This window comes from Dicentrarchus labrax, unplaced genomic scaffold (genome assembly GCF_905237075.1).
Source record: "Dicentrarchus labrax unplaced genomic scaffold, dlabrax2021, whole genome shotgun sequence".
In the NCBI taxonomy this organism is placed as follows: Eukaryota; Metazoa; Chordata; class Actinopteri; family Moronidae; genus Dicentrarchus; species Dicentrarchus labrax.
The window spans coordinates 22,705,268-22,733,165 of NW_026136704.1; the positions used below are offsets into that span (position 1 = coordinate 22,705,268).

A 27,898-nucleotide genomic window follows, 5' to 3' on the forward strand; every position below is an offset into this window, starting at 1 on the left:
ATGAAGTACAGTATGACAGCCAATGGAGAGAAAGAAAATGGTCACTTAAAATGTATATTTAATTTTATAAAAGGTACATTATAGTGAAAAAGGGCATTGGGGTGTTCAATTATTTAGTTTGACTTACCTCTTTGGAATCTATCCTGGTTATTTTGTCACACGGAGTTGTAGAATTTGTGTCCTGACACACCGCATTATGGATGGCATGTGCTATTGCATAAACAGCCTTGTACACCATGTTAGTGATTCGTAGTTGAGATGTGTCGGTGTACGGGCTCTGAAGAGTCTGTATGTCTTCAGATCCATCACACACACTCTCATCTGTGGCTGCACCTAAAAAAAAAAAAAAAACAGAGACAGGGAAAGGTGGTTTTAGCCTTGAAATGATATCACTTTCTAATCTTTTTTTATGCTTATCTTTATTTTTTCTTTAAATTTTGTTTTATTTAAAGGGACATTGTGTAGGAATTTCTCCCATCTAGCGAAGATTGCAAAGATTGGTCACATTTATAAAAGTGGCAAAAAAAAACACCCATTACACCAACACACTCTGGGTTAAAATAAAAAAATGAAACACAATAAAGAGCCCAAACGTAAATGAACGTGAAAACAAATATAAGTCCATAGCGGTGGCGAGACCGGGTCAATTCTAGTATAGTATAGAAACACGCAGCCCAGTTCCTCAAAATCTTCCAGACAACAGAGGGGTACAAAAAGGCCAAAATATTTACAGCCCATGCCGAAAAACGTTTGTTTTAATAAGATCAAGCTTTCGGCGAAAACCATAACAAAACAAAGGATGGGGGAAACAGTAACAGTATTTTCCATTATTTTGCAACACTGTGGGGAGTAAGTAAGTAAGTAAGTAATACGTTTAGTTTTGGTCTTCATCTTTGTTAAACTAGTCATTATTAGTCAGAATTACAGAGTGATTCCAACCTTTTAAACAGTAGTGTTTATGTATATTGTTCTACAAAACATGTTTATTATATTTTGCTATTCAAACTACTGTTTTGGAGACATTACTGTATGTATTTTCTTTGAAAAAGATGCTTTTTTCAGTTTGTATGGGTCTTACTATTTATTTTTATTTTTAACATGTAGCCTATGTATACCAGCTCATGTTAACATGAATCAATCATAACACAATTTGTCACATTTATAAAAGACACACGAATGCCAATCATTTTCCACTACCTTAACTGTTTCAATGGGTGTAAAATAATTAAATGATCTGAAATCACTGTCAGTATAATGGCCTGATTAGACCCATACCGTCATCGATAGTAAATAAAAGTTTTAATCTTTTTTTGTGGTCTGGAGACTGGCTAAACTGTGTGCTTGTGTTCAGGACTTTGGTCTTGGTATTGTGAAACCACTGCAATTTCCTACATTAACATAAAGTGAGATTATTCACAGAGATGCACCTAATGTCCATCTCATGTTTTTGTTCAATATCACTAGAATTCTCTCACAATAGAATTCTGGGGTTTGATTTTAAAGCATCTGCTTATGTTTTACCACAGACAATCAAATTAACAACACAACCACAAGTGCCTGACTTTGAATGTCAAATATATTAAAAGTCAGCACAACTTTCTCACTTTTCCCCAGCCTGCAGTTAAATGCATCCTCCCAGAACTCAGTAAGCAGTGGAGAGGCAACCACTTTAGTGGGAGGGAGATCCAGCAAGAATTCTCTCAGACCTGGGATGACAGATTGCTGAATACCAAATCCGATAGCTCCAGCACAGAAGCTGAACCTCAGCATGTCGGAGTTGGTTACCCAGGACTCACTGCCTATCCACTGGCGAGGTGGAGAAGGCTTCTGCGACAGCTCCTCCGTCAGGATCATCATGTCTGTAGAGGCTACAAATGCCACAATTACCACAGCTGTTGACCTGGAAAGACAATGCAGTGGTATTACACCCATGCAAGAGTCAAAATAATAAACACAAAGAAACATGAGAGATACTTTAGTATGTGGTGTGTTCAATGTAGAGTATAGGTCTCACTAATACTAGTTTGTAACAATATCAGTAATAAGAGAGAAATAAACATGAAAAACAGATAAATTGCTAATTTGCAAATAATGTGATAAAATAATCATCCCTCTTATATTTGACTAAATATTTTTGTCATTTTGTGTGCTGAAAGTCAGTGTCAGCACAGGAGGAAAAAACGTAACCAGTGATGTAGAAACCTGCGGATAACATCAGCTACACTCTGGATCCTGCTATGTGGGTGGGTCCGATAGAAAGATACAGAGTATTCCACACAGATCCCTTCCTTCTGTGCTGCATCCAGGAAAGACGCCATGCCATTATTGCCATAGTCTGAATCTGAGCGGACAGCACCTATCCAAGTCCAGCCAAAGCGTTTTACCAGCTTGGCCAGCGCGTCAGCCTGGAACTGGTCACTAGGGATTGTTCTGAAGAAACTCGGGAACTGTTGCTTATCGGACAGGCATGCACAAGTGGCAAAGTGGCTCACCTATAGCAAAACATACAACAATTAACAAGATAGACAAAAAAATCACCAGTGGCCCATATCAAATACAGTTGGCTCAAAATTGAAAATAAATATTTACTTGAGGAATTTTAAAGGAACTGATGATGCGTGACATGCTGATGGATGGCGTGGACCCTGACTCACCGACGATAGCCATCACCATACCAGATTGCGAGCAGTTGTCGCCAGTGTAAAACACTGGGTCCAGGCCATTTGCAAGCTGAAATGCAACATGCACTGCAACAGGCACTGCGGCACACGAGTCGTGGATCTGATAACCGAGTTTGATGCCCGGCAGCAGCTCTGTGCTGTTGTTAATCTCCTCGATGGCGAACATCATTGCACGTGAGTAGCGCAGTTCACTGTAGTCAAGGCTGACAGCAATGCAATTTTAACAGAAAACACACAATAAAGCAGGACTGCAATTCATAGTTATGGGCACTGCAACTGCGAACAAAATATACTGTACACCACAGACTTACTTGACCAATGAAATTAAAAAACACAGCAATCAGTATCAGTTGTGCGGATTAACAGTCAACTAAAGCTAAATTCTAAATGTGTTACTTAAATAGAAAAAAAAATCATACCACACAAAAGCTTTCAAAATTAATTAATCTTAAATAAAACATTTATATCCCCACAAAGTGGTCCACAAGGTACTTGTATCCAACACTTCTCCCTCTTACTAACCTCCCTGTGCACCTTATTGGCTCAGGCATGGTGGTGTAGTTGTGCTTCACTGTGTGCTTGTAGTAGTGAATGGAGAAAACACCCCCAATAACGTAGTCACCATCCATTGAGAATGCAGGTAGACGAGCGCTACCCTGGAGCTTACATGTCACTGATGAGGCCTCAGTGCTGACATCAGTCCTATCCTCTGTAAGCCCAGCCCTTTGTTTCAGACCGTCATCAGAACCATTCAAGACAAGAGCTGAGTTCAGCTCACACAAACCCAGAGACAGAATCAGGCCAATAAAGAGAGCTGAGATCTCCATCCCTCAAGTGTCTGTATGTGGGCATAACTGTGTGTTTTCACTAGTTTATATAGATTTTTAGACAGGATCTTCCCTCCTTCTACTTTACGTCAGAGAGAGCATGCCCTTACACAATGGCCTTTTATTAACTATTGTCTTTTTTATAGGTAGCATCTACAATATAATCTCCATTAAGTGGCCCTGTCATCAATATAAACACCAGATATTTTCCTAATTTTATCCAAACATTACACCTTTTCGTTTTGTTTTAGCTACAGTCTACACAATGCACGTTTAATGGGTTGTTTATATGGTTTGGTCCCCTCTTAAATAAATAAGGAAATGTATTGTATTGTTGACACAGAATTGTTGACACAGAACTCAATACTAAACTTATTTTATTTAGCACACAATACAAACATTATTTCTAAAATAATACCATAACATTAAAAGGAGGTTCAAAAAATTACATAGAAATTTAGAAAATATGTAATGTTAAAAATCTTAATATATTTAAATAACCTAGGTTAAGACTGTGTTTGCCCAGCATAAGCTCTATATATTATGTTATATATTAACTGTTTGCAAACCTCAGGTGTCTTAAGGCGGATTTTTGTTCATTAAATGTTTCTTGGTATTTTTCTCTGGTTTAAACAATATGATGAAACACTTTGGAGCAAATATACACAGTATTAGTCCAAAACTAGAGGCCAAAATTGCAAATATCTCTACAGCCACTGTAAATTTCCCAGGAGAGCTGACATATGCTGGGATAAAGGTGATCCAGACTGCACAGAATATCAGCATGCTGAATGTGATAAGCTTGGCTTCATTAAAATTATCAGGTAGTTTCCGGGCTAGGACAGCTAACACTAAGCAAAACACCGCCAGTAGACCTATGTACCCGAGTACAGCCCAGAACCCAATAGCTGAACCTAATGCACACTCCAGGATGATTCTCTTCTTGTATACAGTTAGGTTTTTCATTGGAAAAGGGGGACTGACTACCAACCAAACAGTACATATTAAAATTTGAATGAATGTGAAAGACACTACAGTCAATCTTTGCTGTGGAGGACCAAACCATTTCATAACATTACTACCTGGGAGTGTGGCTTTGAAGGCCATTAACACTACTATAGTTTTTCCAAGAACACAAGAGATGCAGAGGACAAAGGTGATCCCAAACGCTGTGTGGCGCAGCTTGCAGGACCAATCAGAGGGTGCTCCAATGAAAGTTAATGAACATAAGAAACACAGAGTCAGGGAGAAGAGCAGCAGGAAGCTCAGTTCAGAGTTGTTGGCCCTGACAATCGGGGATGTTCTGTGATGAAAGAACACAGCCGCTGTTATGATGGCAAGACAGGCACCACCAAGTGAGAATGCAGCCAGGATGATTCCTAGGACCTCGTCAAAGGAAAGAAACTCTACAGGCTTGGGGAAACAAGTGTCTCTCTCTGTATTAGGCCAGAACTCCTTGGGGCAAGGGAAACAATCAGGAGAATCTGAAAAATTAAAATAAAATAAAAAGTTGTTAGCAGTCATGTACTTGATGTGGAAATGCATTCCAAAAAATAAAAATAAAAGCAGAAAATACCTGTAACATTGCTAATCTCTCCCTCAGGACATGGTATACAGTCATAACAGCAGATGGGTTTTCCGATCTGCAGCACTTTACGAGTTCCTGGACGACAGCTGTCACTGCACACTGACACAGGCACCTGGCACATCAAGGAAAACCCATCTCCGTTATGTTTCATATATTTCATTATAATCAGTAACAACCTATGACAAAATTATATTCTTATTCTAACTCACTCTTCCTTTGACTGCTCAAGTCTCATATTATCTGAATTTTGGATGCCATTTTTGCAAAGAAGGTGGACTCTGTATTTTGTCACACATCTTTCACATGGTAATTGTGTTAGGAATGGATCTCTTGACAGCCAGTATGGCCAGGAGAAACAGGAACCATAAACACATATTGTATCTGTTGAGATCAATGAATTTTACTTTGCAATATGTTGAATAATTGCTTTTAGGCTCCTTACTTGTGAACCACCCTCCACCCAGGAGATGTTCTTGTTGATATGAAACTCCTGGCCCACTGGCAGTGATGCATCATAGTACCCCACTGTCACCACCTCAATGCTGCCACTTTCAGTTTTTTGCCAGTTCACCAGCTCATATTTGGCAACAGGATCCCCGTTGGCATCAAATGACACATCATAACCATTTTGGGAAAAATTTACTTTCTTCAGCTGATTGAGAACCTGTGAGGATGAAGTAAAGTAGGACGAGTAAGAGAAAAAGGCATTCATATAAAATCAACTGGATATTACATTTCATAAAAGGTACATAATAGTGAAAAATGGGGTTGGGGTTGTTCACTTATTCATTTCGACTGACCTGTTTTGCTTCTATCCTGGAAATTTTGTTACACTGAGTTGTAGAATTTGTGTCTTGACACACTGCATTATGAATGGCATGTGCTATTGCATAAGCAGCCTTGTACACCATGTGAGTTATTCGGAGTTGAGATGTGTCAGTGTACAGGTCCTTGAGCGTACGTATGTCTTCACTTCCATCACACACACTCTCATCTGTGGCTGCACCTGAAACACACAGAGACAGAGGAAGGTTTTCTTTAGTCTTGACAGTGTTATTACATCATTATTCTTTGTTTTCATATGATTCAACCCCCCAAATGTGCCTTTACACAAACTGATACACCTACATGGTTCAAATGTATTCATAAAACATGCTTATTATATTACATTTCATGTCAAATTACAATTTTGCAGACATGCCCTTACATAATATCTAAGAACATGTCTCTTTCAATTCATGTGTACCTATTTTTACCTTTTTGTATTCCGACACACGTCAGCAGGAATCAAACATCACACAATTAGTATCAGTTATAAAAGTCTACAACTTTTCCATAGATCCCCAACTGATTTGGCCTATTTTAATGTTTACACGAAATAAAGGATCTGAAATCATTGCCACTATAATAGCCTGTTTAGACCTAAATATACTATTTCTAATACATGTAAGTAAGTACAATTATTAATCTTGGTTTAATGTGGTGACGGGGGGACTGTTTATATACTGTGTTGGCATCGTGAAACCAATGCTGCCAGAAAATTCCACTCAGACATACAATCAACAAAGCAACAGAACCACATGGACCCTGCTGTAAATGTCAGCTATGTTAAAACACAACAAAACTGTCTCACTTTTTTCCAGCCTGCAGTTGAATGCACCCTCCCAGAACTCAGTAAGCACTGGAGAGGCAGCCACTTTAGAGGGAGGGAGATCCAGCAAGAATTCTCTCAGACCTGGGATGACAGATTGCTGAATGCCAAATCCGATGGCTCCAGCACAGAAGCTGAACCTCAGCATGTCTGGGTTGGTTACCCAGTCCTCGCTGCCTATCCACTGGCGAGGTGGAGACGGCTCACGGGACAGCTCCTCCAGCAGGATCCTCAATTCACCAGAGGCTAGAAATGCCACAATAACCAAAGCTGTCGACCTGGAGAGACAATATAGTGAACATATTATTCAAATATAAACTTCAAATTTTCCTTTTTAAACAATTCTAAAATAGTAAACACATATAAACATGAGAAATACTTTGGCTATGGGCAAGTTCTATGTACAGTATTGGTCTCACTAATACTATTTTAATGACAATATCATTAATAAATATGATGGAAATCAACATCATGAAAAAAAGATAAAAACTGCCAATTAGCCACGTAGACCATACAATAATCTAACAGCTTGAATATACATTGTTTATGATTTTGTGCACAAAAGATCTGTGCTAACCCTGGGAATAAAAACATAATCAGTGATTTAGAAACCTGCGGATAACGTCAGCTACTCTCTGGATCCTGCTACGTGGGTGGCTCCGATAGAAAGATACAGAGTATTCTACACAGATCCCTTCCTTCTGTGCTACGTCCAGGAAAGACGCCATGCCATTATTGCCATAGTCTGAATCTGACCGGACGGCACCTATCCAAGTCCAGCCAAAGCGTTTTACCAGCTTGGCCAACGCATCAGCCTGGACTTGGTCACTAGGGATTGTTCTGAAGAAAGTCGGGTACTGCTGCTTATTAGACAGGCATGCACAAGTGGAAGAGTGGCTCACCTAAAGGAAAACAGCAGTGCATTTACTTTAATGGGACAAACATATAATCAGCACTGGCCAATATTAAATACAGTTTGCCATTATTAAAAATAATTACTTGGGGAATGTCAAAGGGCCCAATGATGCGCGACATGCTGATGGATGGTGTGGACCCAGACTCACCAACAATACCCATCACCATACCAGATTGCGAGCACTTGTCAGCAGTGTAAAACACCGTGTCCAGGCCATTTGCAAGCTGGAATGCCACATGAACTGCAACGGGCACTGCGGCGCACGAGTCGTGGATCTCATAACCGAGTTTGATGCCCGGCAGCAGCTCTGTGTTGTTGTTAATCTCCTCAATGGCGTACACCATTGTGCGTGCGAAGCGTAGTTCACGGGATTTAATGCTGCACACAGACACTTATGTCACTGATCAAATTTATGTCATAAATATGTGATAAGTGCAATTGACATTTTTAACAGAGAACACACAGTATCAGAGAACTGCAATTCATGTTTTTGGACAATAAGTAACTGACAGCTGCATTGCATTCAAAATCTTACTTTGTTTTTATCCTGTAAAAATAATGTGTTTAAAGATTTCAATACTACGCAGACGTTTTACAACACAATTTGAAGTGCATTATACAAATCAAAACATTTTTATCCTCACACAGTGTAACATCATCATATTCAACACATCTCCCTCCTACTAACCTCCCTGAACACTTTTGTGGCTCAGGCATGGTTGTGTAGTTATGGTCCACTGTTTGCATGTAGTGGTGAATAGAGAAAACACCCCCAATTACGTAGTCACCATCCATTGAGAATGCAGGTTGACGAACGATACCCTGGAGCTTACATTTCACTGATGAGGCCTCAGTGCTGAACTCAGCAACAGTCCTATCCTCTGTATGCATAGCCCCTTGTTTCAAACCATCCCCAGAAGTATTCACAGCAAGAACTGAGCTCAGATCACACAAACCCAGAGACAGAATCAGGCCAATGAAGAGAGCTGAGATCTCCATCCCTCAAGAGTCTGTATGTGGGCATACTGTGTGTTATCACTGTTTTATATAGATTGTTAGACAAAATAAATCCTCCTACTGAACGTCAGCATACTGTACATCAGAGAGAGGATGCCCTCAACCAATGGTCTTTGATTAAGTCTATTAACCATTTTAAATACTTCTAATGGAGGAGCTGTCAAAAAGTCGAAATAGAACTCAGTACTACACATATTCGTTATGAACTTACTTTATTTAGCACACAAAAGTAATACTATAACATATTAAAAGGATGTTTAAAAAATGACATAGAAGTTAAGAAAATATATAATGTCAAAAAACTTGTAGATGCAAATATTTAAATCAGCTAGGTGAATACATTGTTGAATGTGCACCGCATAAGCTCTATGTGTTATGTTTTATCTTAACTACCTCCAAACTTCAGATGTCTTAAGACTGATTTTTGTTCATTAAATGTTTCTTGGTGTTTTTCTCTGGCTTAAACAATATGATGAAACACTTAGGAGCAAATATACACAGTATTAGTCCAAAACTAGAGGCCAGAATGGCAAATATCTCTACAGCCACTGTAAATTTCCCAGGAGAGCTGACATACGCTGGGATAAAAGTGATCCAGACTGCACAGAATATCAGCATGCTGAATGTGATAAGCTTGGCTTCATTAAAATTATCAGGTAGTTTCCGAGCTAGGACAGCTAGCACTAAGCAAAAGGCAGCAAGTAGACCTATGTACCCAAGTACAGCCCAGAACCCAATAGCTGAACCTAATGCACACTCCAGGATGATTCTCTTCTTGTATACAGTTAGGTTTTTCATTGGAAAAGGGGGACTGACTACCAACCAAATAGTACATATTAAAACTTGAATGAATGTGAAAGACACTACAGTCAATCTTTGCTGTGGAGGACCAAACCATTTCATAACATTACTACCTGGGAGCGTGGCTTTGAAGGCCATTAACACTACTATAGTTTTTCCGAGAACACAAGAGATACAGAGGACAAAGGTGATCCCAAATGCTGTGTGGCGCAGCTTGCAGGACCACTCAGAGGGTGCTCCAATGAAAGTTAATGAACATAAGAAACACAGAGTCAGGGAGAAGAGCAGCAGGAAGCTCAGTTCAGAGTTGTTGGCCCTGACAATCGGGGATGTCTTGTGATGAAAGAACACAGCTGCTGTTATAATGGCAAGACAGGCACCACCAACAGAGAATGCAGCCAGGATGATTCCTAGGACCTCGTCAAAGGAAAGAAACTCTACAGGCTTGAGGAAACAAGTGTCTCTCTCTGCGTTAGGCCAGAACTCCTTGAGGCAAGGGAAACAATCAGGGGAATCTGAAATAAATAAATCAAAAAGGACTTTTAGCAGTCATGTATTTGGTGTTGTAGACAAGTTACAAAATAAAATGTACCTGTAGCATTGCTAATCTCTCCCTCAGGACACAGTATACAGTCATAACAGCAGATGGGTTTTCCTTTCTGCAGCACTTTACGAGTTCCTGGACGACAGCTGTCACTGCACACTGACACAGGCACCTGGCACATAGGTACAAACAAACTCACACATATTAAGGTTGGCTTTGCAGATCTTATGAATAAAGCATGATTTCACAAGTCCTTCTTTAAACAACATAAACATGTCCATAAATGTATCGAAAGTGTTATTGGTCATTATAACAATTCCTCTTGGTCATACTTGCTGTGAAGTATCCTTTTCTAAATCCATTTCAATGTAATGATGACGTCCACCAATGTATTGTCATATTTGTGGTCATGTATTTTGTTTTCATATGTAATAAACAAGTTTTGATAGTGTGTTTGCTTTGTAAATTCTGGCTAAATAGCATGGGGCAGTGTGATGCTTTATTTCACTCTAGAACGGCCTTTATGGGTCAGGGTAGTTTTATTGTCTTTATGTCAGGATATTGCAGGGGTAGTGAGCCCTCCAACAGCGTGTTGGCTGAAGAAAGGGCCTTTGCACGTGATTTAAACTGCCACCTTGAAAACACACCTGTGTTCAAAGAAGAACTCACATTAAATGAACAACATTGTTTGATATAAACCTATGCCCTTGAAAAGAAAAACCCATCTCCGTTATGGTTTTCATTATAATCAATAGCAATCTATAACTAAATGATGTGCTCGTTCCAACTCACATTTTGACTGCTTTAGTCTCATATTAACTGAATTTTGGATGGCTGTTATGCAACTGAGCAGGACTGTGCATTTTGTCACACATCTGTTACATTGTGATTGTATTAGCAATGGATCTTTGTACAGCCAGTATGGCCAGGAGAAACAGAGACCATAAACACATGTCGTACCCTTTGAGATCAACCAATTCTACATTGTTAAATCATTGCTTTTAGGCTCCTTACTTGTTTTCCACCCTCAACCCACGTGAGGTTCTTGTTGATACGGAACTCCTGGCCCACCGGCAGTGATGCATCATAGTGCCCTACTGTCACCATCTCAATGCTGCCACTCTCACTTTTTTGCCAGTTCACCAGCTCGTATGTGGCCACAGGATCCCCATTGGCATCAAATGACACATCATAACCATTTTGGGAAAAATTTACTTTCTTCAGCTGAGTGAGAACCTGTGAGGATGACGTAAGGTATGACAGTGAGGGTGATTAAATAAAATGTATACTTAATTTCATAAAAGGTACATAATAGTGAAAAAAAGGCATAGGGGTGTTCATTTATTTATTTTGACTGACGTGTTTGGAATCTATCCTGGTGATTTTGTCACACTGAGTTGTAGAATTTGTGTCCTGACACACTGCATTATGGATGGCATGTGCTATTGCATAAACAGCCTTGTAAACCATGTTAGTGATTCTTAGCTGAGATGTGTCAGTGTACGGGCTCTGGAGCGTCCGTATGTCTTCAGTTCCATCACACACACTTTCGTCTATGGAGGCACCTAAAAACAGACAGAGGGAAGTGTTTTTTAGTCTTGACAGTGATTTTGCATTATTATTCTTTTTCATGTTTATTATTCCTTTTTTTAACCCGCCACATGTAACAAACTGATACACTCATATGGTTCTAATTTACTAATAGAACGCTTATTTTACATTATATGTCAAAGTACTATTTTCATATATTCATGTATTCTATTAAATAGTTGCTGTTTTAGTTTATGTAGGTCCCTATTTTTAGTTTTTACCCTTACTTTTACCAACACACGTTAGTCATCACAGAATTAGTTCCATTTATAAAAGGCAAAAGGGTCCACAACTTTTCCATATCATCAACTGAATTGGCCTATTTTAATGCTTTTAGATTAGATAACTGATCTGAAATCATTGCCACTAAAATAAAACTAAACTGTCTTACTTTTTCCCAGCCTGCAGTTGAATTCATCCTCCCAGAACTCAGTAAGCACTGGAGAGGCAACCACTTTAGAGGGAGGGAGATCCAGCAGGAATTCTCTCAGACCTGGGATGACAGATCGCTGAATGCCAAATCCGATGGCTCCAGTACAGAAGCTGAACCTTAGCATGTCTGGGTTGGTTACCCAGTCCTCGCTGCCTATCCACTGGCGAGGTGGAGACGGCTCACGGGACAGCTCCTCCAGCAGGATCCTCAATTCACCAGAGGCTAGAAATGCCACAATAACCAAAGCTGTCGACCTGGAGAGACAATATAGTGCATATATTATAGCAATGTTAACATACAATTTACGTTTTTAAAAAGCTTTTTGATAGTAAACACAAAGAAACATGACAAATACTGTATTTATTGCTATGTTGTACATACAATATTACTGCCACTACCTCTAATTTAATAACCATATCTCTCATAAATATAAGGAAAATAAACATGATAAAAAAGATAAAAACTGTCAATTTGCTACTAAAACAATAAAATAATCTGACATCTTATGCTTGAAAAAACACTAGTTATGGTTTGGTGTGCAGGGGTTCAGTGTTAACACAGGGAACAAAAGCACTATCAGTGATGTAGAGACCTGCGGATAACATCAGCCACTCTCTGGATCCTGCTACGTGGGTGGGTTCGATGGAAAGATACAGAGTATTCCACACAGATCCCCTCCTTCTGTGCTGCATCCAGGAAAGACGCCATGCCATTATTGCCATAGTCCGAATCTGACCGGACAGCACCTATCCAAGTCCAGCCAAAGTGTTTTACCAGCTTGGCCAGGGCATCAGCCTGGACCTGGTCACTAGGGATTGTTCTGAAGAAAGTTGGAAACTGCTGCTTATTGGACAGGCATGCACAAGTGGCAAAGTGGCTCACCTAAAGGAAAACAACAGTGTACTTCTTTAATGGGACAAGCAAAGAAAGAATACAGGCCTAAATAAAACAAAGTTTGCCATAATTTTAAAATATTTACTTGAGGAATGTTGAAGGACCCAATGATGCGTGACATGCTGATGGATGGCGTGGACCCGGACTCACCGACTATAGCCATCACCATACCAGATTGAGAGCAGTTGTCAGCAGTGTAAAACACCGGGTCCAGGCCATTTGCAAGCTGGAATGCCACATGCACTGCAATAGGCACTGCGGCGCACGAGTCGTGGATCTGATAGCCGAGTTTGATGCCCGGCAGCAGCTGTGTGCTGTTGTTGATCTCCTCAATGGCAAAAACCATTGCACGTGAGAAGCGCAATTCACGGGATTGAATTCTGCACACAGATGTATGTGTATGTCACTGTTTAAATTTACATTATGATAAGGAAAATTTACAATTTAAAAAGAAAATGAACAATTAAGGAGAACTGCAATCCATAGTTATGGAAAATAACTTGAATCAAATAAACACCACAGATTTATCTGACCACCAAAATTGAAAACACAGGATTTTACAGACAGTAGCATTATTCAAAATCTAGCTTTGTTTTTATCCTGTCAAAAACAATATTTTTTAAGCTTTCAATACTCCACAAAAGCTTTGCAACACAATTATAAGCACATCCTACAAATCAAAACATTTTTATCCTCACAGTGTAACATCAATATATCCACCACTTCTCCCTCTTACTAACCTCCCTGTGCACCTCATTGGCTCAGGCATGGTGGTGTAGTTATGCTTCACTGTGTGCATGTAGTAATGTATGGAGAAAACACCCCCAATAACGTAGTCACCATCCATTGAGAATGCAGGTTGACGAGATGTACCCTGGAGCTTACATTTCACAGATGAGGCCTCAGTGCTGACCCCAGCAACAGTCCTATCCTCAGTAAGCCCAGCCCCTTGTTTTAAACCATCCTCAGAAGTATTCACAGCAAGAGCTGAGTTTAGCTCACACAAACCCAGAGACAGAATCAGGCCAATGAAGAGAGCTGAGATCTCCATCCCTCAAGTGTCTGTATGTGGGCATTCTGTGTTTTCACTGGTTTATATAGATTGTTAGACATAATCTTCCCTCCTTCTACTGTACGTCAGCTTACTGTACATGTTGGAGAGGATGCCCTTACCCAATGGTCTTTGATGAATATTTGTCCAAGTCTTTTCCATGAGCAGCATGTACAATATAATCTCCAATAAGTGTCTCTGTCTCTTTCCACCTGCGAAGCTTTCACTATAAACATCAGATATTTTTCCCAATTTTGTTCTACTCTTACACCTTTCTTGATTGTTTTAGCTACAGTTAAGCAAATCACAAGATTTATTCTTCTGCTATAAAATATTTGAAATCAAAAAGTAGAGACAGAACTTTATCATAGAACTTTTACTTTATTTAGTACACGGCAAAAAAAATATTTGTGAAATAATAGCATAACATATTCAAATTACATTTTAAAAAATTACATTGAAATTTTGAAAATATATAGTGTAAAAAAGCATGTGATGCAGGTGCACCGCAACTCTATCTGTTATGTAATATATAGACTATTTCTAAACCTCAGACGTCTCAGGATGGATTTTTGTTCATTAAATGTTTCTTTGTGTTTTTCTCTGGCTTAAACAATATGATGAAACACTTTGGAGCAAATATACACAATATTAGTCCAAAACTAGAGGCCAAAATGGCAAATATCTCTACAGCCACTGTAAATTTCCCAGGAGAGCTGACATACGCTGGGATAAAGGTGATCCAGACTGCACAGAATATCAGCATGCTGAATGTGATAAGCTTGGCTTCATTAAAATTATCAGGTAGTTTCCGGGCTAGGACAGCTAACACAAAGCAAAACACAGCCAGAAGGCCTATGTACCCGAGTACAGCCCAGAACCCAATAGCTGAACCTAATGCACACTCCAGGATGATTCTCTCCTTGTATATGGTTAGGTTTTTTATTGGAAAAGGGGGACTGACAACCAACCAAATGGTACATATTAAAACTTGAATGAATGTGAAAGACACTACAGTCATTCTTTGCTGTGGAGGACCAAACCATTTCATTGCATTACTACCTGGGAGTGTGGCTTTGAAGGCCATTAACACTACTATAGTTTTTCCCAGAACACAAGAGATGCAGAGGACAAAGGTGATCCCAAACGCTGTGTGGCGCAGCATGCAGGACCACTCAGAGGGTGCTCCAATGAAAGTTAATGAACATAAGAAACACAGAGTCAGGGAGAAGAGCAGCAGGAAGCTCAGTTCAGAGTTGTTGGCCCTGACAATCGGGGATGTTCTGTGACGAAAGAACACAGCCGCTGTTATGATGGCAAGACAGGCACCACCAACTGAGAATGCAGCCAGGATGATTCCTAGGACCTCGTCAAAGGAAAGAAACTCTACAGGCTTGGGGAAACAAGTGTCTCTCTCTGCGTTAGGCCAGAACTCCTTGGGGCAAGGGAAACAATCAGGAGAATCTAAAATAAATAAAAACAACAAAGGGTTTTAGCAGTTATATATATGATGTTATAGACATGCATTAGAAAAAAAAAGATTACCTGTAGCATTGCTAATCTCTCCCTCAGGACATGGTATACAGTCATAACAGCAGATGGGTTTTCCTTTCTGCAATACTTTACGAGTTCCTGGAGAACAGCTGTCACTACACACTGACACAGGCACCTGGCACATAAATGCAAAGAACTCACACATATACAGGACTGCTATGCAGATCTTAGCATAAAAGTAAATATTTTTTCACGACTGTCTTAAAACAATACTCACATGCCAATATGTGTATTTAAACTTGCATTGGTCATTGTAACCACTCCTCTTCTGGCCTGTGAATATATCCCTTGCTATAGCCATTTCAATGTAACTGCTGGAGGACAAAATCCACAGTAATGATAATGTGTAAAAAGGCCTTTTCAAATTTGGCTGATGTTAAAATGAGGCACCAGCAGTCAGAGTCAGACAAATGAAGTGGCTATCTTCCAAACTTAGCTGTTTTAGTCCAAATTATGCCTCTGCTGTAGCTCAAAAAGAGAACACTGCTTCACACTAAAAATTCTGTAACTTTGGAAGATACCCACATGATTTTTCTATCTTAGACTGCTGAAGTCTCATATCATCTGAATATTGGATGCACTTTTGCACAGAATGAGGCTTTGAATTTTGTCCTACATCCTTTACAGTGGAATTATATTAGCAATGGATCTCTTCACAGCCAATATGGACAGAGGGAACAGGGACCAAAAACACATATTGTACCCCTTTAAGATCACCATATTTGAAATTTGAATATTTTTAAAACAAGCAGACTGTACAGACTGCACACTATCTTGCTTACTGCTGAAAACAATATTTAATTATACACAATGTTAGGGTCTGTGCAACCTTCATCTCAAGTCAGCCAGAGAGTGTGCTGGAGTTCCTCATTGTTTTCAAGTTGCACCTTCTTTCAACACACCTGTCATACATTCAGGTTTGAAGAGATTTTTTTCTATAAATTTGAATATGTTCAATTCAATTCAATTCAATTTTATTTGTATAGCGCCAATTCATAACAGAAGTTATCTCAGGACACATGTTAAATTATTGCTTTTGGTTCCCTTACTTGTGTGCCACCCTCCACCCACGTGAGGTTCTTGTTGATACGGAACTCCTGGCCCACCGGCAGTGATGCATCATAGTGCCCTACTGTCACCAACTCAATGCTGCCACTCTCACTTTTTTGCCAGTTAACCAGCTCGTATTTGGCCACGGGATCCCCGTTTGCATCAAATGACACATCATAACCATTTTGGGAAAAATGTACTTTCTTCAGCTGAGTTTGGACCTGCAAGGATGAAGTAAAGTATGACAGTGAGGGAGAGAAAGAAAAATGCCAAATCAAATGAATCTCTAATTTCAGAAAAGGTACATTGTAGGGAAAAAATGGGCATTGGGTTTCTTCATATTGACTGACCTGTTTTGACTCTATCCTGGTGATTTTGTCACACTGAGTTGTAGAATTTGCATCCTGACACACTGCATTATGAATGGCATGTGCTATTGCATAAACAGCCTTGTAAACCATGTTAGTGACCCGGAGTTGAGATGTGTCAGTGTACGGGCTCTGGAGCGTCTGTATTTCTTCCGTTCCATCACACACATTCTTGTCTATGGATGCACCTAAAAACACACAGAGACAGAGGAAGGTGTTTTTTGTTTTGTTTTGTTTTTTGTCTTGGCAATGATATTACATTATTATTCTTTTTTATACATTTATTAGTCTTTTTTGCTCCCTGATTGTTTATTAGTTATTTCACCGACCAAACATGCCCTGCACAGACACAAATTGTTCTAATTTATTTATAAAACTGTTCATTACACTTCAAAGCACTGTTTCATTTGAAAGAGCTCTTGTTTCAATTTGTGTCAGGCCTTCATGTATTCCAATTCCTGTTGAATGATGTCCACAATTTTTCCATTAATCATGACCAGACTTGACCTGTCTTAGTGTGTTTATAAATAAAAAATGATCTGAAATCACAGTCAGTAAAACAATTACACCTGCAAATACTGTAACTGACTGTAGTTATATTAATTTAGCTTCATGGCCTGGAGATTGTCTCTGTGAGTTTGTTCAGGACGTCAGTGTAGGTATTGTGAAACCCCTGCAGCCAAGTTCATAGAAAATCTTCAAACTTGACCTGAAACCATCAAGTGAGATTATTCAACATTATTGCTCAACATCAATAGTTTCTTTCTCAATATAAATCTGGGGTTTGAAGCAGCTGCTGACTCTTTACCCCTCAGACAGGCAATCAACAACACAACTGTAAGGACCTGACTGTGAATGTCAAATATGTTAAAAATCAGCATAGCTTTCTCACTTTTTCCCAGCCTGCAGTTGAATTCATCCTCCCAGAACTCAGTAAGCAGTGGAGAGGCAGCCACTTTAGTGGGAGAGAGATCAAACAAGAATTCTCTCAGACCTGGGATGACAGATTGCTGAATGGCAAATCCGATGGCTCCATCACAGAAGCTGAACCTCAGCATGTCTTGGTCAGTTACCCAGGATTCACTGCCTATCCACTGGCGAGGTGGAAAAGGCTCGTGGGACAGCTCCTCCAACAGAATCCTCATGTCTCCATTTGCTACAAATGCCACGATAACCATAGCTGTTGACCTGGAGAGAAATTAAACTGCATTAGAATATCTGTATATATTTTGCTGTTTTAACCCTTGTGTGGTGTTCGGGTCTGTGGGACCCGTTTTCATTTTTTATTAAAAGAAAAATGATACAATTAATTAATTTTTCAAACTGAGACTCACTGACTTTGGCTCATTTTCTGTGAAGAACATATATCAGAATACATATTTAATGACCACACACCATACACCCCCCCTACACATTTCTATTACATATAAGATGTCCGGGTCCACTGGACCCGGGGCTAATAGAAGTGTGGAAATTGATGTTCTGTGTACCACACGCACCCACCCACACACCCACCCACACACCCACACACCCACACACCCACCCACACACCCACACCCACACAACACACACACACACACACACACACACACACACACACACACAGCAGGCCTAGACAGGAGGAGGACAGAGTGTAGGTACACAGAACATCAGAGGGTCAAATGTGCGAGAAAATGAGAGCAGACAGTGTTGACAAACAATGTTGCAATGTGACCTAACAAAGGTAAAGGGCAAATATTAACCATATATATTGTTTATACTGCTTGTAATTGGGATAAGGTAAACATCTGTTCAGTATTTTAACATAAAAGTGTTTGATTGTGAGGCATTAAAAGCCACAAAATGCAACGGGTCCACAAACACTGGCTGAGTAACAACAATATGAACATTACACAAGGGTTAAATATACATAATTGGTCTTACTGACTATCACAATATCAGTAATAAATATGAGAGAATTATCATGAAAAACAAAATCAATCTTCCATCTTATATTTGACAAAATATTGTTCGTGATTTTTTTTGTGCAGTGTCAGCAATAAAAGTATAATCAATTATGGAAAGACCTGCGGATAACATCAGCCACTCTCTGGATCCTGCTACGTGGGTGGGTCCGATAGAAAGATACAGAGTATTCCACACAGATCCCCTCCTTCTGTGCAGCGTCCAGGAAAGACGCCATGCCATTATTGCCATAGTCTGAATCTGACCGGACAGCACCTATCCAAGTCCAGCCAAAGTGTTTTACCAGCTTGGCCAGTGCATCAGCCTGGAACTGGTCACTAGGGATTGTTCTGAAGAAACTCGGGTACTGCTGCTTATCAGACAGACATGCACAAGTGGCAAAGTGGCTCACCTAAAGGAAAACAGTGCAATTATTTAACGAGAATGCCAAAGAGACAAAAAGATCATCACTGGCCCATATTAAAACATATAGTTTATCAGAAAGTCAAAACTTACTTACTCACTTACTTACTTGAGGAATGTTAAAGGATCCGAGGATGCGCGACATGCTGATGGATGGCGTGGACCCAGACTCACCAACGATAGCCATCACCAAACCAGATTGGGAGCAGTTGTCACCAGTGTAAAACACCGGGTCCAGGCCATTTGCAAGTTGAAATGCCAGATGCACGGCCACAGGCACTGAGGCGCACGAGTCGTGGATCTGATAACCGAGTTTGATGCCCGGCAGCAGCTGTGTACTGTTGTTAATCTCCTCGATGGCGAACACCATTGCGCGTGAGAAGCGCAGTTCACGGGCGTCAATGCTGCACACAGACACTGATGTCACTGTTCAAATTTACATGAGGACAATTCAAATTTTTACAGAAAACACACAATAAAGGAGAACTGCAATTCATGGGCAATAAATAACTGATTGCTGTCATGTATCTGTAAACCAAATACTTATCACAGAGTTACATGACCACCAACATTCAAAACACAGCATTGGATATCAATCTAAAATTCAGAGGAATTGTAATGCACAGATTTAGTCAGTTTTAAGTTGTTTTTATTATGTTAAATATTTATGAATATTTTCAACACACCAATGTTTTCAGTTCAAAAACACAAAAATTCAAATGTTTTCTTTAGTCATACTCTACTATTTTTTGTGAACTAATGCCTGCAATTTATATGACCAAATACTTTATTTGGCACAAATTCAAGTTTTATATGCTATACAAATGCTTTGCAACCCGATTGTAAGCTCATCAGTCAAAATCAAAACATTTCTATCCCCACACAGTCAAACATCAATATATCCACCACTTCTCCCTCTTACTAACCTTCCTGTGCACCTCAGTGGCTCAGGCATTGTGGTGTAGTTATGCTTCACTGTGTGCATGTAGTAATGTATGGAGAAAACACCCCCAATAACGTAGTCACCATCCATTGAGAATGCAGGTAGACGAGTGCTACCCTGGAGCTTACATGTCACTGATGAGGCCTCAGTGCTGACCCCAGCAACAGTCCTATCCTCAGTAAGCCCAGCCCTTTGTTTCAGACCATTATCAATATCATTCAAGACAAGAGCTAAGTTCAGATCACAGAAACCCAGAGACAAGATCAGGCCAATAAAGAGAGCTGAGATCTCCATCCCTCAAGTGTCTGTATAGGTGTTTTAACTGGTTTATATAGATTTTCTGTCAAAAGCTTCCCTCCTTCTATTGTACGTCACTTTACTATACACCAGAAAGAGAATGCCCTTCTGGTAGTCTATGATGAAGCTCATATTACATAATTAATTTTAATTCTTTAATTCACACCTTTAATTGGTTGTCTGAATTGTTTAATCACGTTTTAAATAAATAAAAACATAATAAGAATTATTGTTCCACAGTGATATACTAAATAATATTTAGTGAATTTGATTGTTATGCTTTAATAAAACTGTCAGTTCCTTGCCAGTTTAACAGAGAGAGAATGGTACACACTTTCAATAAAAGTGTGGTCTGACAGATTACATTAATTTCTCTGAGCTATTAAGCATTGAATGTTTAGCCTGACAATATATTTCAATTTGAAAAAGTACTGTTGCTGAGTCTGACTGACATTAAACTAAGCCATGACAGTTTAAAATCATGATAGTAAAACTGACCTTATATATAAGCTAAGATGATAGACATTTAGGACATTTTATCATTTTATTTGAGGAATTGATCCACTTTTTATTTTCTTGTTATTTCAAAAGTTGGTGAGGCCGTTTATTATATTGTTCTTTGGTTTGATGTAGGTAAAATGTATTTAAAATAATTCATTGCGTGGTATTTTGCATATATGCTTAAGTTCTTGTCACAATGTATGTATGTATGTTTGCCACTGCCACTCTAAGATCCAGTAAAGTATCCTGCCTTCAATGCTAATGTGTGCTTATTTTTTATCTAACCATGGTGCCACCCAGACTGTAAACTCTGTTACTACCACCTAGTGGATATCATATATATGTCAGGGAATGGAAGCTCAGAGATTATATAGTTCTGTAGATTAAATAGATGTGAGTAATAGTACACTGCATAACTGTACTGAGCCGTTTGCCTTTAAAGGACTAGACAACTTCAAAGGTTGGACTTGAACCCATGACAAGGACTCAACCTTGTTACATGGGATGCCAGCTCTATCAGGTGAGCTACAGCCCCCTCATAACAGTGTCCTAATATCATCATAGAATATGGTAATTTGAATCATAACAGTATCAAATGCATCACAAATAACAAAAATCCAAGTTACAGATACATACAATGGAAAAGAAGAATGGACAATTAAAGGAACACATTGTACATGTAACTCTAGTATTACACACAGACGAAGATTGGCCTTTCTCTGCAGAGGAGCCTTTATATGCAATATCAGGAGCAGAAGCAGCTGTAAGTCTGTTAAGATGGCTTGGCAGGTTGATGTACATGAAACCACCACATAACCATGTAACCATTGCTTGACTGCTGGGAATAGACCTCAAAAAGGACCTGAATTTGCCCAGATACCAAGTGTGGTGGCCCTGTAACTTGTATAAGACCCCGATGGATGGCCCCGACCAATTTACTGACTTCCTTACTGTTAGAATTTGTCAAGACAGAAGAGCTTCCCTTTGTCCTTCCTGGAATGAGAACTCTTGAACGATGACAACACAGTGCAGCTACAGGAAACAGCCCAGATACTGAACAGGCTCAGTGGGCACAGACACAGAAACACACTGCAGGGCCTCAGTGACAAGAATATTTTATTTTGTATCACTGCTCATTCTGAAAAACTAGAAAAAGCACTAATTTTGAAGATGTTGCAACAAGGAGGCCATCAGGTCATTGGAGCTGTAACACCACGTTTCACTGGAGGATATTTTATTTTCCTTATAATTTGATGCGGCAGCTTTCATAACTTTTAAACCATCAGAATGCTTTAGATTTACCTTTCTACACTGATGCTTTGTACAAGTACACACTTTGGTCTCCTCAATGAAACATTGTACAGGTCATCTCTGTCTTTAAGGTGGGCTCAACATAACTGTTTAAACCATTCTTTTAAAAATATGTAATACTCAATTATTTATTATCAAAACCACAGTGTATCCCTGTTTTTGTTTTCACAGAAATGCTCTTTTGTTGCATGTTTTTTATTCTCTCACTATAATTGAGTTTTTTTTCACTCCAAAAAACGAACATTAAAGTAATTCTATGTAATTTGGCATAATAAATATTTGTTCATGTTGTATACAAATTAACTATTTATGTCTAATTATGTAATTGTGTAATCTCAATACAGTCTATATGTCAAGGCCCATACTACTGACCGTGCCCTGATAGGTGGTGTGAAAAATTAAACAATGACGAAAAGGACATGAAGAAGATGACGCAGTCATACATATAAAATGAAGTAACCATGCATCAAGATTAGAAACTGAGGTGACGGGAGGAGGGCAGTCATGGGGAAATTTTTTGATATATACTTCTTTGGTGTCTACCTGTCCTTGCTTTTGTTCTCTTCCTCTTTTTTCTATTGTATGTCTTCCACATCTTGTAAATTACGGAGACAGTTTCATCTCAATGGGTTGCACAAGGCTGGGGATGTGATTTTGGGTGGGCTGATTGAGGTTCATTACACCTCGGTCTTCCCTGAGTGGACATTCACTTCAGAGCCACGTCAACCTACCTGCCAAGGGTAAGCTTCACACAGAAAACAGCAAAAATTCACAATATATGGGATTTTTCTACAAGTTTAAAATGCAGCCATTAAAAGTAGGACACATTATTACAGAATGTTTCACTAATGTGGTACTGTGAATAATATGGTTGTTGATTGCGTTCTGACACTGTCTTTAAATAATAGTCACATTTTGTTTTAGCTTTGATACTCAAGGGTTCAGGCATGCCATGGCGATGGTTTTTGCTATTGATGAGATCAACAGAAACTCTTATCTGCTACCTAATGTGACTCTGGGATACAATCTTTATGATAACTGCGGTGCACTTGTTATTGGATTTCGTGCTGCCTTGGTGCTGGCCAGTGGTCAAAAGGAGCAGTTTGTGCTTCAGGAGGACTGTTTAGGAGCCCCTCCAGTCATGGGGATTGTGGGTGATTCCTACTCAACATTTTCTATTGCCACCTCCAATGTGCTAGGTCTGTTCAGATTGCCCATGGTGAGCTCACATTTCTTCTGTGCTTTGAATAAGCTGTTTAAAAAATTTTCCCCATATTAAATATTGATAAATTGTTGAAATGGGTCAAACAATTCAAAGGGGTCTATTACTGTAAATAGTCTCTTTTCAGGTGAGTCATTTTGCCACATGTTCCTGCCTGAGTGATCGGCAAAGGTTTCCATCGTTCTTCAGAACAATCCCAAGTGATGCTTTTCAGGTGAAACTATTAGGACAATAAGAACTGTAATATATGACAGTATAGCATACTTGAAAATAAGTCTCCCCAATGAAATATACAGTGTTTTAGGGCCGGGTGAAATATGTGCTTTGTGCATGAAAAAATACAGATTGAGATGACACTGAATTACTTCCGATTCTAATGTGAATCGTACACTAAGTCAAACAATATTCTCTATCTATTTAGGTACGTGCTATGATTCAGATTCTAAAACACTTCGGCTGGACCTGGGTAGGCCTGCTGATCAGTGACGATGACTATGGGCTACATGTTGCTCGATCCTTCCAATCCGACATGGCTCAGTTCGGCGGAGGTTGTCTGGCTTACTCAGAGGTTTTGCCTTGGGGCAGTGATCCAGCTGAACTAAGGAGGATTGTGGATGTGATGAAGAAGTCAACAGCTCGTGTGGTCATGGTGTTTGCACATGAAATCCACATTTATCAACTAATGGAGGAGGTTGGGTTCAAAATACAATGTAATTTATGAATCTAGGTTTTATGTGTTTTCAATTTAACAAAAGATGTTATTCTCTCAATTATTACCAGTTTTTATTACATTTATCCAAATTCACAAAATCAATGAATAATTGATGATGAATGAATTATTCTTTTTTCCCTCCATGCTGCAGGAGGAAAAGTAAAGAAAAATAATGTGAATAACTCTGTATGTCAGCTTTGTGGTGTAGATGAATACCACAAAGCAGACTATATTTTTGTCTGGAAAAAATATTTGTTGTTTTAAAATGTAATTCACAGGTGGTAAGGCAGAACGTGACAGGCCTGCAGTGGATGGCCAGTGAAGCTTGGACATCAGTCGATGTACTTCAGACACCAGATTTCATGCCATATCTGGGTGGCACACTGGGCATTGCCATCCGTCGAGGAGAAATGGCAGGGTTCGAGGACTTCCTCTTCAGTATACACCCTAGCCATTACCACAACAACTATGGAAATAGTATAGTGAGAGTTTAACCTTACAATCTAACCTGAGATTGAAGTAATAATATGTTGTCATATATTAAATATTTCAGTTAACAGTGAATGTTTATCATATTTCAGGTAAATCAGTTTTGGGAATACATATTTAAGTGCAAATTTCCACCACCTCCAGCAGGTTGGGTGGAAGCTGGGGGCGCACTATGCACTGGACAGGAGGATCTACATAGTGTGGAGAGTGAGTTGTTTGATGTTTCAAACCTAAGGCCAGAGTACAACGTGTACAAGGCTGTGTATGCTCTGGCATATGCCCTCGATGACATGCTGCACTGTGAGCCAGGGAGAGGGCCTTTCAGCGGACACAGCTGTGCCACTTTGCAAAGACTGGAGCCATGGCAGGTGTGATATCAATTTACACCACCTGTTTATGTTTCCAAATACGGCTGAGGTACAAATTGAATGCAGTTTATCAGTAGGAATATCATTATCTTTTAAATCAAACACATTATCTAACTATGACATCAATGACAAATATTTATTCAAAACAGATTCCCATTATGTTTTGTGACAGAGATAATCGAAGAATAAAGTTCATTTATTTGTCATTTTACAACACAATATAATGTAAATTGTAGCCCCTTCATGCTACACACATACAACATAATACAAATATTTTAAGGTAGAATAGAATAAAATAAAATAGAAAACAACACATGCAGTTATTTATGTACATTTATAGAGATACTAGATAAGTAATAAAGTAATTATTCTACAATGTAATAAATAAATGATAATCAACAAATTGGACAAAACAGATTAAAATTAAAGGTGACTCACAAATATGATTATATTTTAAATTTCTGTATATATATTCAGTTTTCTATATTCAGGGAGTAACTGAACACCTCCTGGAAATCTAGTCTATGCATACCTCCAGTGTTTTGATTTTTGCACACCAATAAGAGGTGAAACACAACACAACTAGAGAAGTCAGCAAAACAAAGTTTTTGGGTCTGTTGTTAAGTTACATTTTAAACATGACAATTCCAGCAAAGCTAAGAATACTTTTTTAACAAAAGAGCACAGAATAATTGATAGCTGTATCGGACCAGGTACATATTTGGATTGAGACTGTTACATCCTTAATATTTTGTTTAATTCATTTCACCCATGTGAAGCTGGTGTACTATTTGGATGAAGTAAACTTCACCACAACTTTTGGGGATCAAGTGTCATTTGACGTAAATGGCGATGCCTTACCAGTTTATGATGTCATGAACTGGCTGTGGCTCCCTGATGGAACAACAAAGATTCAAAATGTGGGTGAGGTTAAAGAGTCAGCCAAGGGTGAAGAACTCAGACTTGATGAAGACAAAATCTTCTGGAACTTTAAACCCAAACAGGTTACTTCTTCTTATTGATTTCCTGAATTCTTCTCAATTTTTTTTCAAATAACAGCATGAAATGGTGTAGAACAATGATAACTCTTCCCTATAGCCACCCCGCTCAATTTGCAGTGAGAGCTGCCCTCCTGGTACTCGCATGGCCAGAAAGAAGGGACAACCTGTGTGCTGCTTTGACTGCATACCTTGTTCTGAGGGAAAGATCAGCAATGAAACAGGTCTGTCAATTCTAAAGTAATGTAGTTCATTCCTTAGTAGTGGAGGATTTCATGTGTATTAGAGCTGACAAGGGTGTCTCGCCCTCCCCAAGCTAATATATGAGCAAGCAATGCAGTGCATGAGAAACTAGCCACTCCAAATTATCAAAAAATGCTGGAAAATACCTATCCTTTGTAACAAATTTGTCTCTTTCTTCTGAGGGAGATTTCAGCAATGACACCGGTTGAGGATATAATATAGACACTCATCAAATATCTTTCCTGTTTTTGTCAGACTCCATGGAGTGCATCAGTTGTCCAGATGACTTCTGGTCCAACACCCAGCGTGACCATTGTGTTCCTAAGAAAACAGAGTTCCTCTCCTACCATGAGCCTCTGGGTATCTGCTTGACAGCTGCCTCATTACTGGGCACATTTATCTGCGCAGTTGTCCTGGGGATCTTTATCTATCATCGTAGCACACCCATGGTACGCGCCAACAATTCAGAACTGAGTTTCCTGCTCTTGGTGTCACTAAAGTTATGTTTCCTGTGTTCACTGCTGTTTATCGGCCTCCCCAGTCTGTGGACATGCCAGCTGAGACATGCAGCCTTTGGGATCAGCTTTGTGCTTTGTGTCTCATGCATCTTGGTAAAAACCATGGTGGTTCTGGCTGTGTTCAAGGCATCCAAGCCAGGGGGTGGAACCAGTCTGAAATGGTTTGGTGCTATGCAGCAGAGAGGGACAGTTATTGTTCTTACTTCTATTCAGGCATCGGTATGCACTGCCTGGCTTGTATCTGCCTCACCAACTCCTCATAAAAACATGAAATACTACAATGACAAGATCGTTTATGAGTGTGTAGTTGGGTCCACAATTGGTTTTGCAGTTTTACTGAGTTACATTGGCTTACTGGCTACCCTTAGCTTCCTGTTAGCATTTCTGGCTAGGAATCTTCCAGACAACTTCAATGAGGCCAAGTTTATCACTTTCAGCATGCTGATCTTCTGTGCTGTGTGGGTGGCCTTTGTCCCTGCTTATGTCAATTCTCCAGGCAAATATGCAGATGCAGTGGAGGTATTTGCCATCCTGGCCTCCAGTTTTGGCCTCCTGGTGGCACTGTTTGGACCCAAATGTTACATAATCCTACTTAGACCAGAAAGGAACACAAAGAAAGCAATCATGGGTCGAGACACCCCCAAGACATGAAACAGAACCCATGTGCAGTCCCCAGGAAGAGTAGCTGCTTCCTTGGTGGCCGCTAATGGAGATCCAAGAATAAAGAAAAAGAAAAGAAAGATGCTGCCTGTATTTTACAATCCTTCAAGAGTGATCTGCTCCTAGTTTTTCGTTCTTTGTAACTTTATGTCTTTGTCACAATATACGAGCAGAATGAAACGAAAATGAATAAAGTTATGAATCAAGAACTGAGTCTTTCATCATTATTGCTTTTTTGACAGATTATTTCTTATTTACTTATTTATAACGCAAACCCATTTTAATGGCGTAAATTTTTTTATCG

At 39.4% G+C, this 27,898-nt stretch overlaps 4 protein-coding genes across 18 annotated transcripts in view; 1 reads left to right on the forward strand and 3 right to left on the reverse strand.

The window, feature by feature from the left end:
- LOC127361886 (extracellular calcium-sensing receptor-like) overlaps positions 1-3,594 on the reverse strand; it is a 15,977-nt gene extending 12,383 nt beyond the window's left edge. The window contains exons 1-5 of one of the 6 annotated variants that reach the window (XM_051396955.1): positions 3,204-3,543; positions 2,590-2,884; positions 2,203-2,492; positions 1,605-1,900; positions 128-333 (exon numbers count right to left, since the gene is read on the reverse strand). In XM_051396955.1, the coding sequence (XP_051252915.1) occupies positions 128-333; positions 1,605-1,900; positions 2,203-2,492; positions 2,590-2,884; positions 3,204-3,508 (1,392 nt within the window). In that variant the 5' untranslated portion in view covers positions 3,509-3,543. Of the gene's footprint in view, positions 1-127; positions 334-1,604; positions 1,901-2,187; positions 2,493-2,589; positions 2,885-3,203 lie in introns of all 6 variants that reach the window. The other 5 variants (XM_051396954.1, XM_051396949.1, XM_051396958.1 and 2 more) reach the window with 5 other exon arrangements.
- Positions 1-20,459, reverse strand: part of LOC127361890 (extracellular calcium-sensing receptor-like) — a 21,573-nt gene extending 1,114 nt beyond the window's left edge. The window contains exons 1-9 of one of the 9 annotated variants that reach the window (XM_051396963.1): positions 20,259-20,459; positions 19,442-19,736; positions 19,032-19,321; positions 17,858-18,153; positions 16,948-17,153; positions 16,597-16,818; positions 15,539-15,662; positions 15,360-15,457; positions 8,876-9,898 (exon numbers count right to left, since the gene is read on the reverse strand). In XM_051396963.1, the coding sequence (XP_051252923.1) occupies positions 9,092-9,898; positions 15,360-15,457; positions 15,539-15,662; positions 16,597-16,818; positions 16,948-17,153; positions 17,858-18,153; positions 19,032-19,321; positions 19,442-19,736; positions 20,259-20,365 (2,445 nt within the window). In that variant the 5' untranslated portion in view covers positions 20,366-20,459 and the 3' untranslated portion in view covers positions 8,876-9,091. Of the gene's footprint in view, positions 1-8,875; positions 9,997-10,073; positions 10,198-11,039; positions 11,262-11,384; positions 11,591-12,006; positions 12,303-12,640; positions 12,931-13,027; positions 13,323-13,682; positions 13,995-15,055; positions 15,458-15,538; positions 15,663-16,596; positions 16,819-16,947; positions 17,154-17,857; positions 18,154-19,031; positions 19,322-19,441; positions 19,737-20,258 lie in introns of those variants that run through there. The other 8 variants (XM_051396965.1, XM_051396964.1, XM_051396967.1 and 5 more) reach the window with 8 other exon arrangements.
- LOC127361889 (extracellular calcium-sensing receptor-like) lies at positions 3,869-8,771 on the reverse strand. 2 transcript variants are annotated; one of them, XM_051396960.1, is made up of 8 exons: positions 8,352-8,771; positions 7,747-8,041; positions 7,360-7,649; positions 6,730-7,025; positions 5,897-6,102; positions 5,539-5,760; positions 5,085-5,208; positions 3,869-4,992 (listed from the first exon to the last, which is right to left on the reverse strand). In XM_051396960.1, exons 1-8 carry the CDS (start codon positions 8,660-8,662, stop codon positions 4,088-4,090), a joined length of 2,649 nt encoding a protein of 882 aa, XP_051252920.1. In that variant the 5' UTR covers positions 8,663-8,771; the 3' UTR covers positions 3,869-4,087. The 2 variants fall into 2 exon arrangements, with proteins under 2 accessions (XP_051252920.1, XP_051252921.1); XM_051396961.1 differs by lacking the exon at positions 5,085-5,208 and having other exon boundaries at positions 4,818-4,992.
- A 2,391-nt stretch (positions 20,460-22,850) lies between the features above and the next one.
- On the forward strand, positions 22,851-27,803 carry LOC127361697 (extracellular calcium-sensing receptor-like). Its single transcript, XM_051396513.1, has 9 exons — positions 22,851-23,124; positions 23,309-23,603; positions 23,734-23,820; positions 24,028-24,297; positions 24,597-24,800; positions 24,900-25,175; positions 25,955-26,179; positions 26,274-26,397; positions 26,672-27,803. The coding sequence occupies exons 1-9, from the start codon at positions 22,889-22,891 to the stop codon at positions 27,583-27,585; spliced, it is 2,631 nt and encodes an 876-aa protein (XP_051252473.1). The 5' UTR covers positions 22,851-22,888; the 3' UTR covers positions 27,586-27,803.
- Positions 27,804-27,898: the final 95 nt, after the last annotated feature.

Excerpts from the sequence above, each read along its gene's own strand:
- LOC127361889 (XM_051396960.1), bottom strand. The coding sequence starts at position 8,662 with ATGGAGATCTCAGCTCTCTTCATTGGCCTGATTCTGTCTCTGGGTTTG. Across the intron at positions 8,042-8,351 it reads CCACAAAAGTGTTCAGGGAG|CATTAAATCCCGTGAACTAC; the intron begins GTTAGTAGGAGG and ends GTCTGTGTGCAG. Across the intron at positions 5,209-5,538 it reads GGGTGGAGGGTGGTTCACAA|GTGCCTGTGTCAGTGTGCAG; the intron begins GTAAGGAGCCTA and ends TTGATGTGCCAG.
- LOC127361697 (XM_051396513.1), top strand. The coding sequence starts at position 22,889 with ATGGGGAAATTTTTTGATATATACTTCTTTGGTGTCTACCTGTCCTTG. Across the intron at positions 25,176-25,954 it reads AAAGACTGGAGCCATGGCAG|CTGGTGTACTATTTGGATGA; the intron begins GTGTGATATCAA and ends ACCCATGTGAAG. Across the intron at positions 26,180-26,273 it reads GGAACTTTAAACCCAAACAG|CCACCCCGCTCAATTTGCAG; the intron begins GTTACTTCTTCT and ends TCTTCCCTATAG.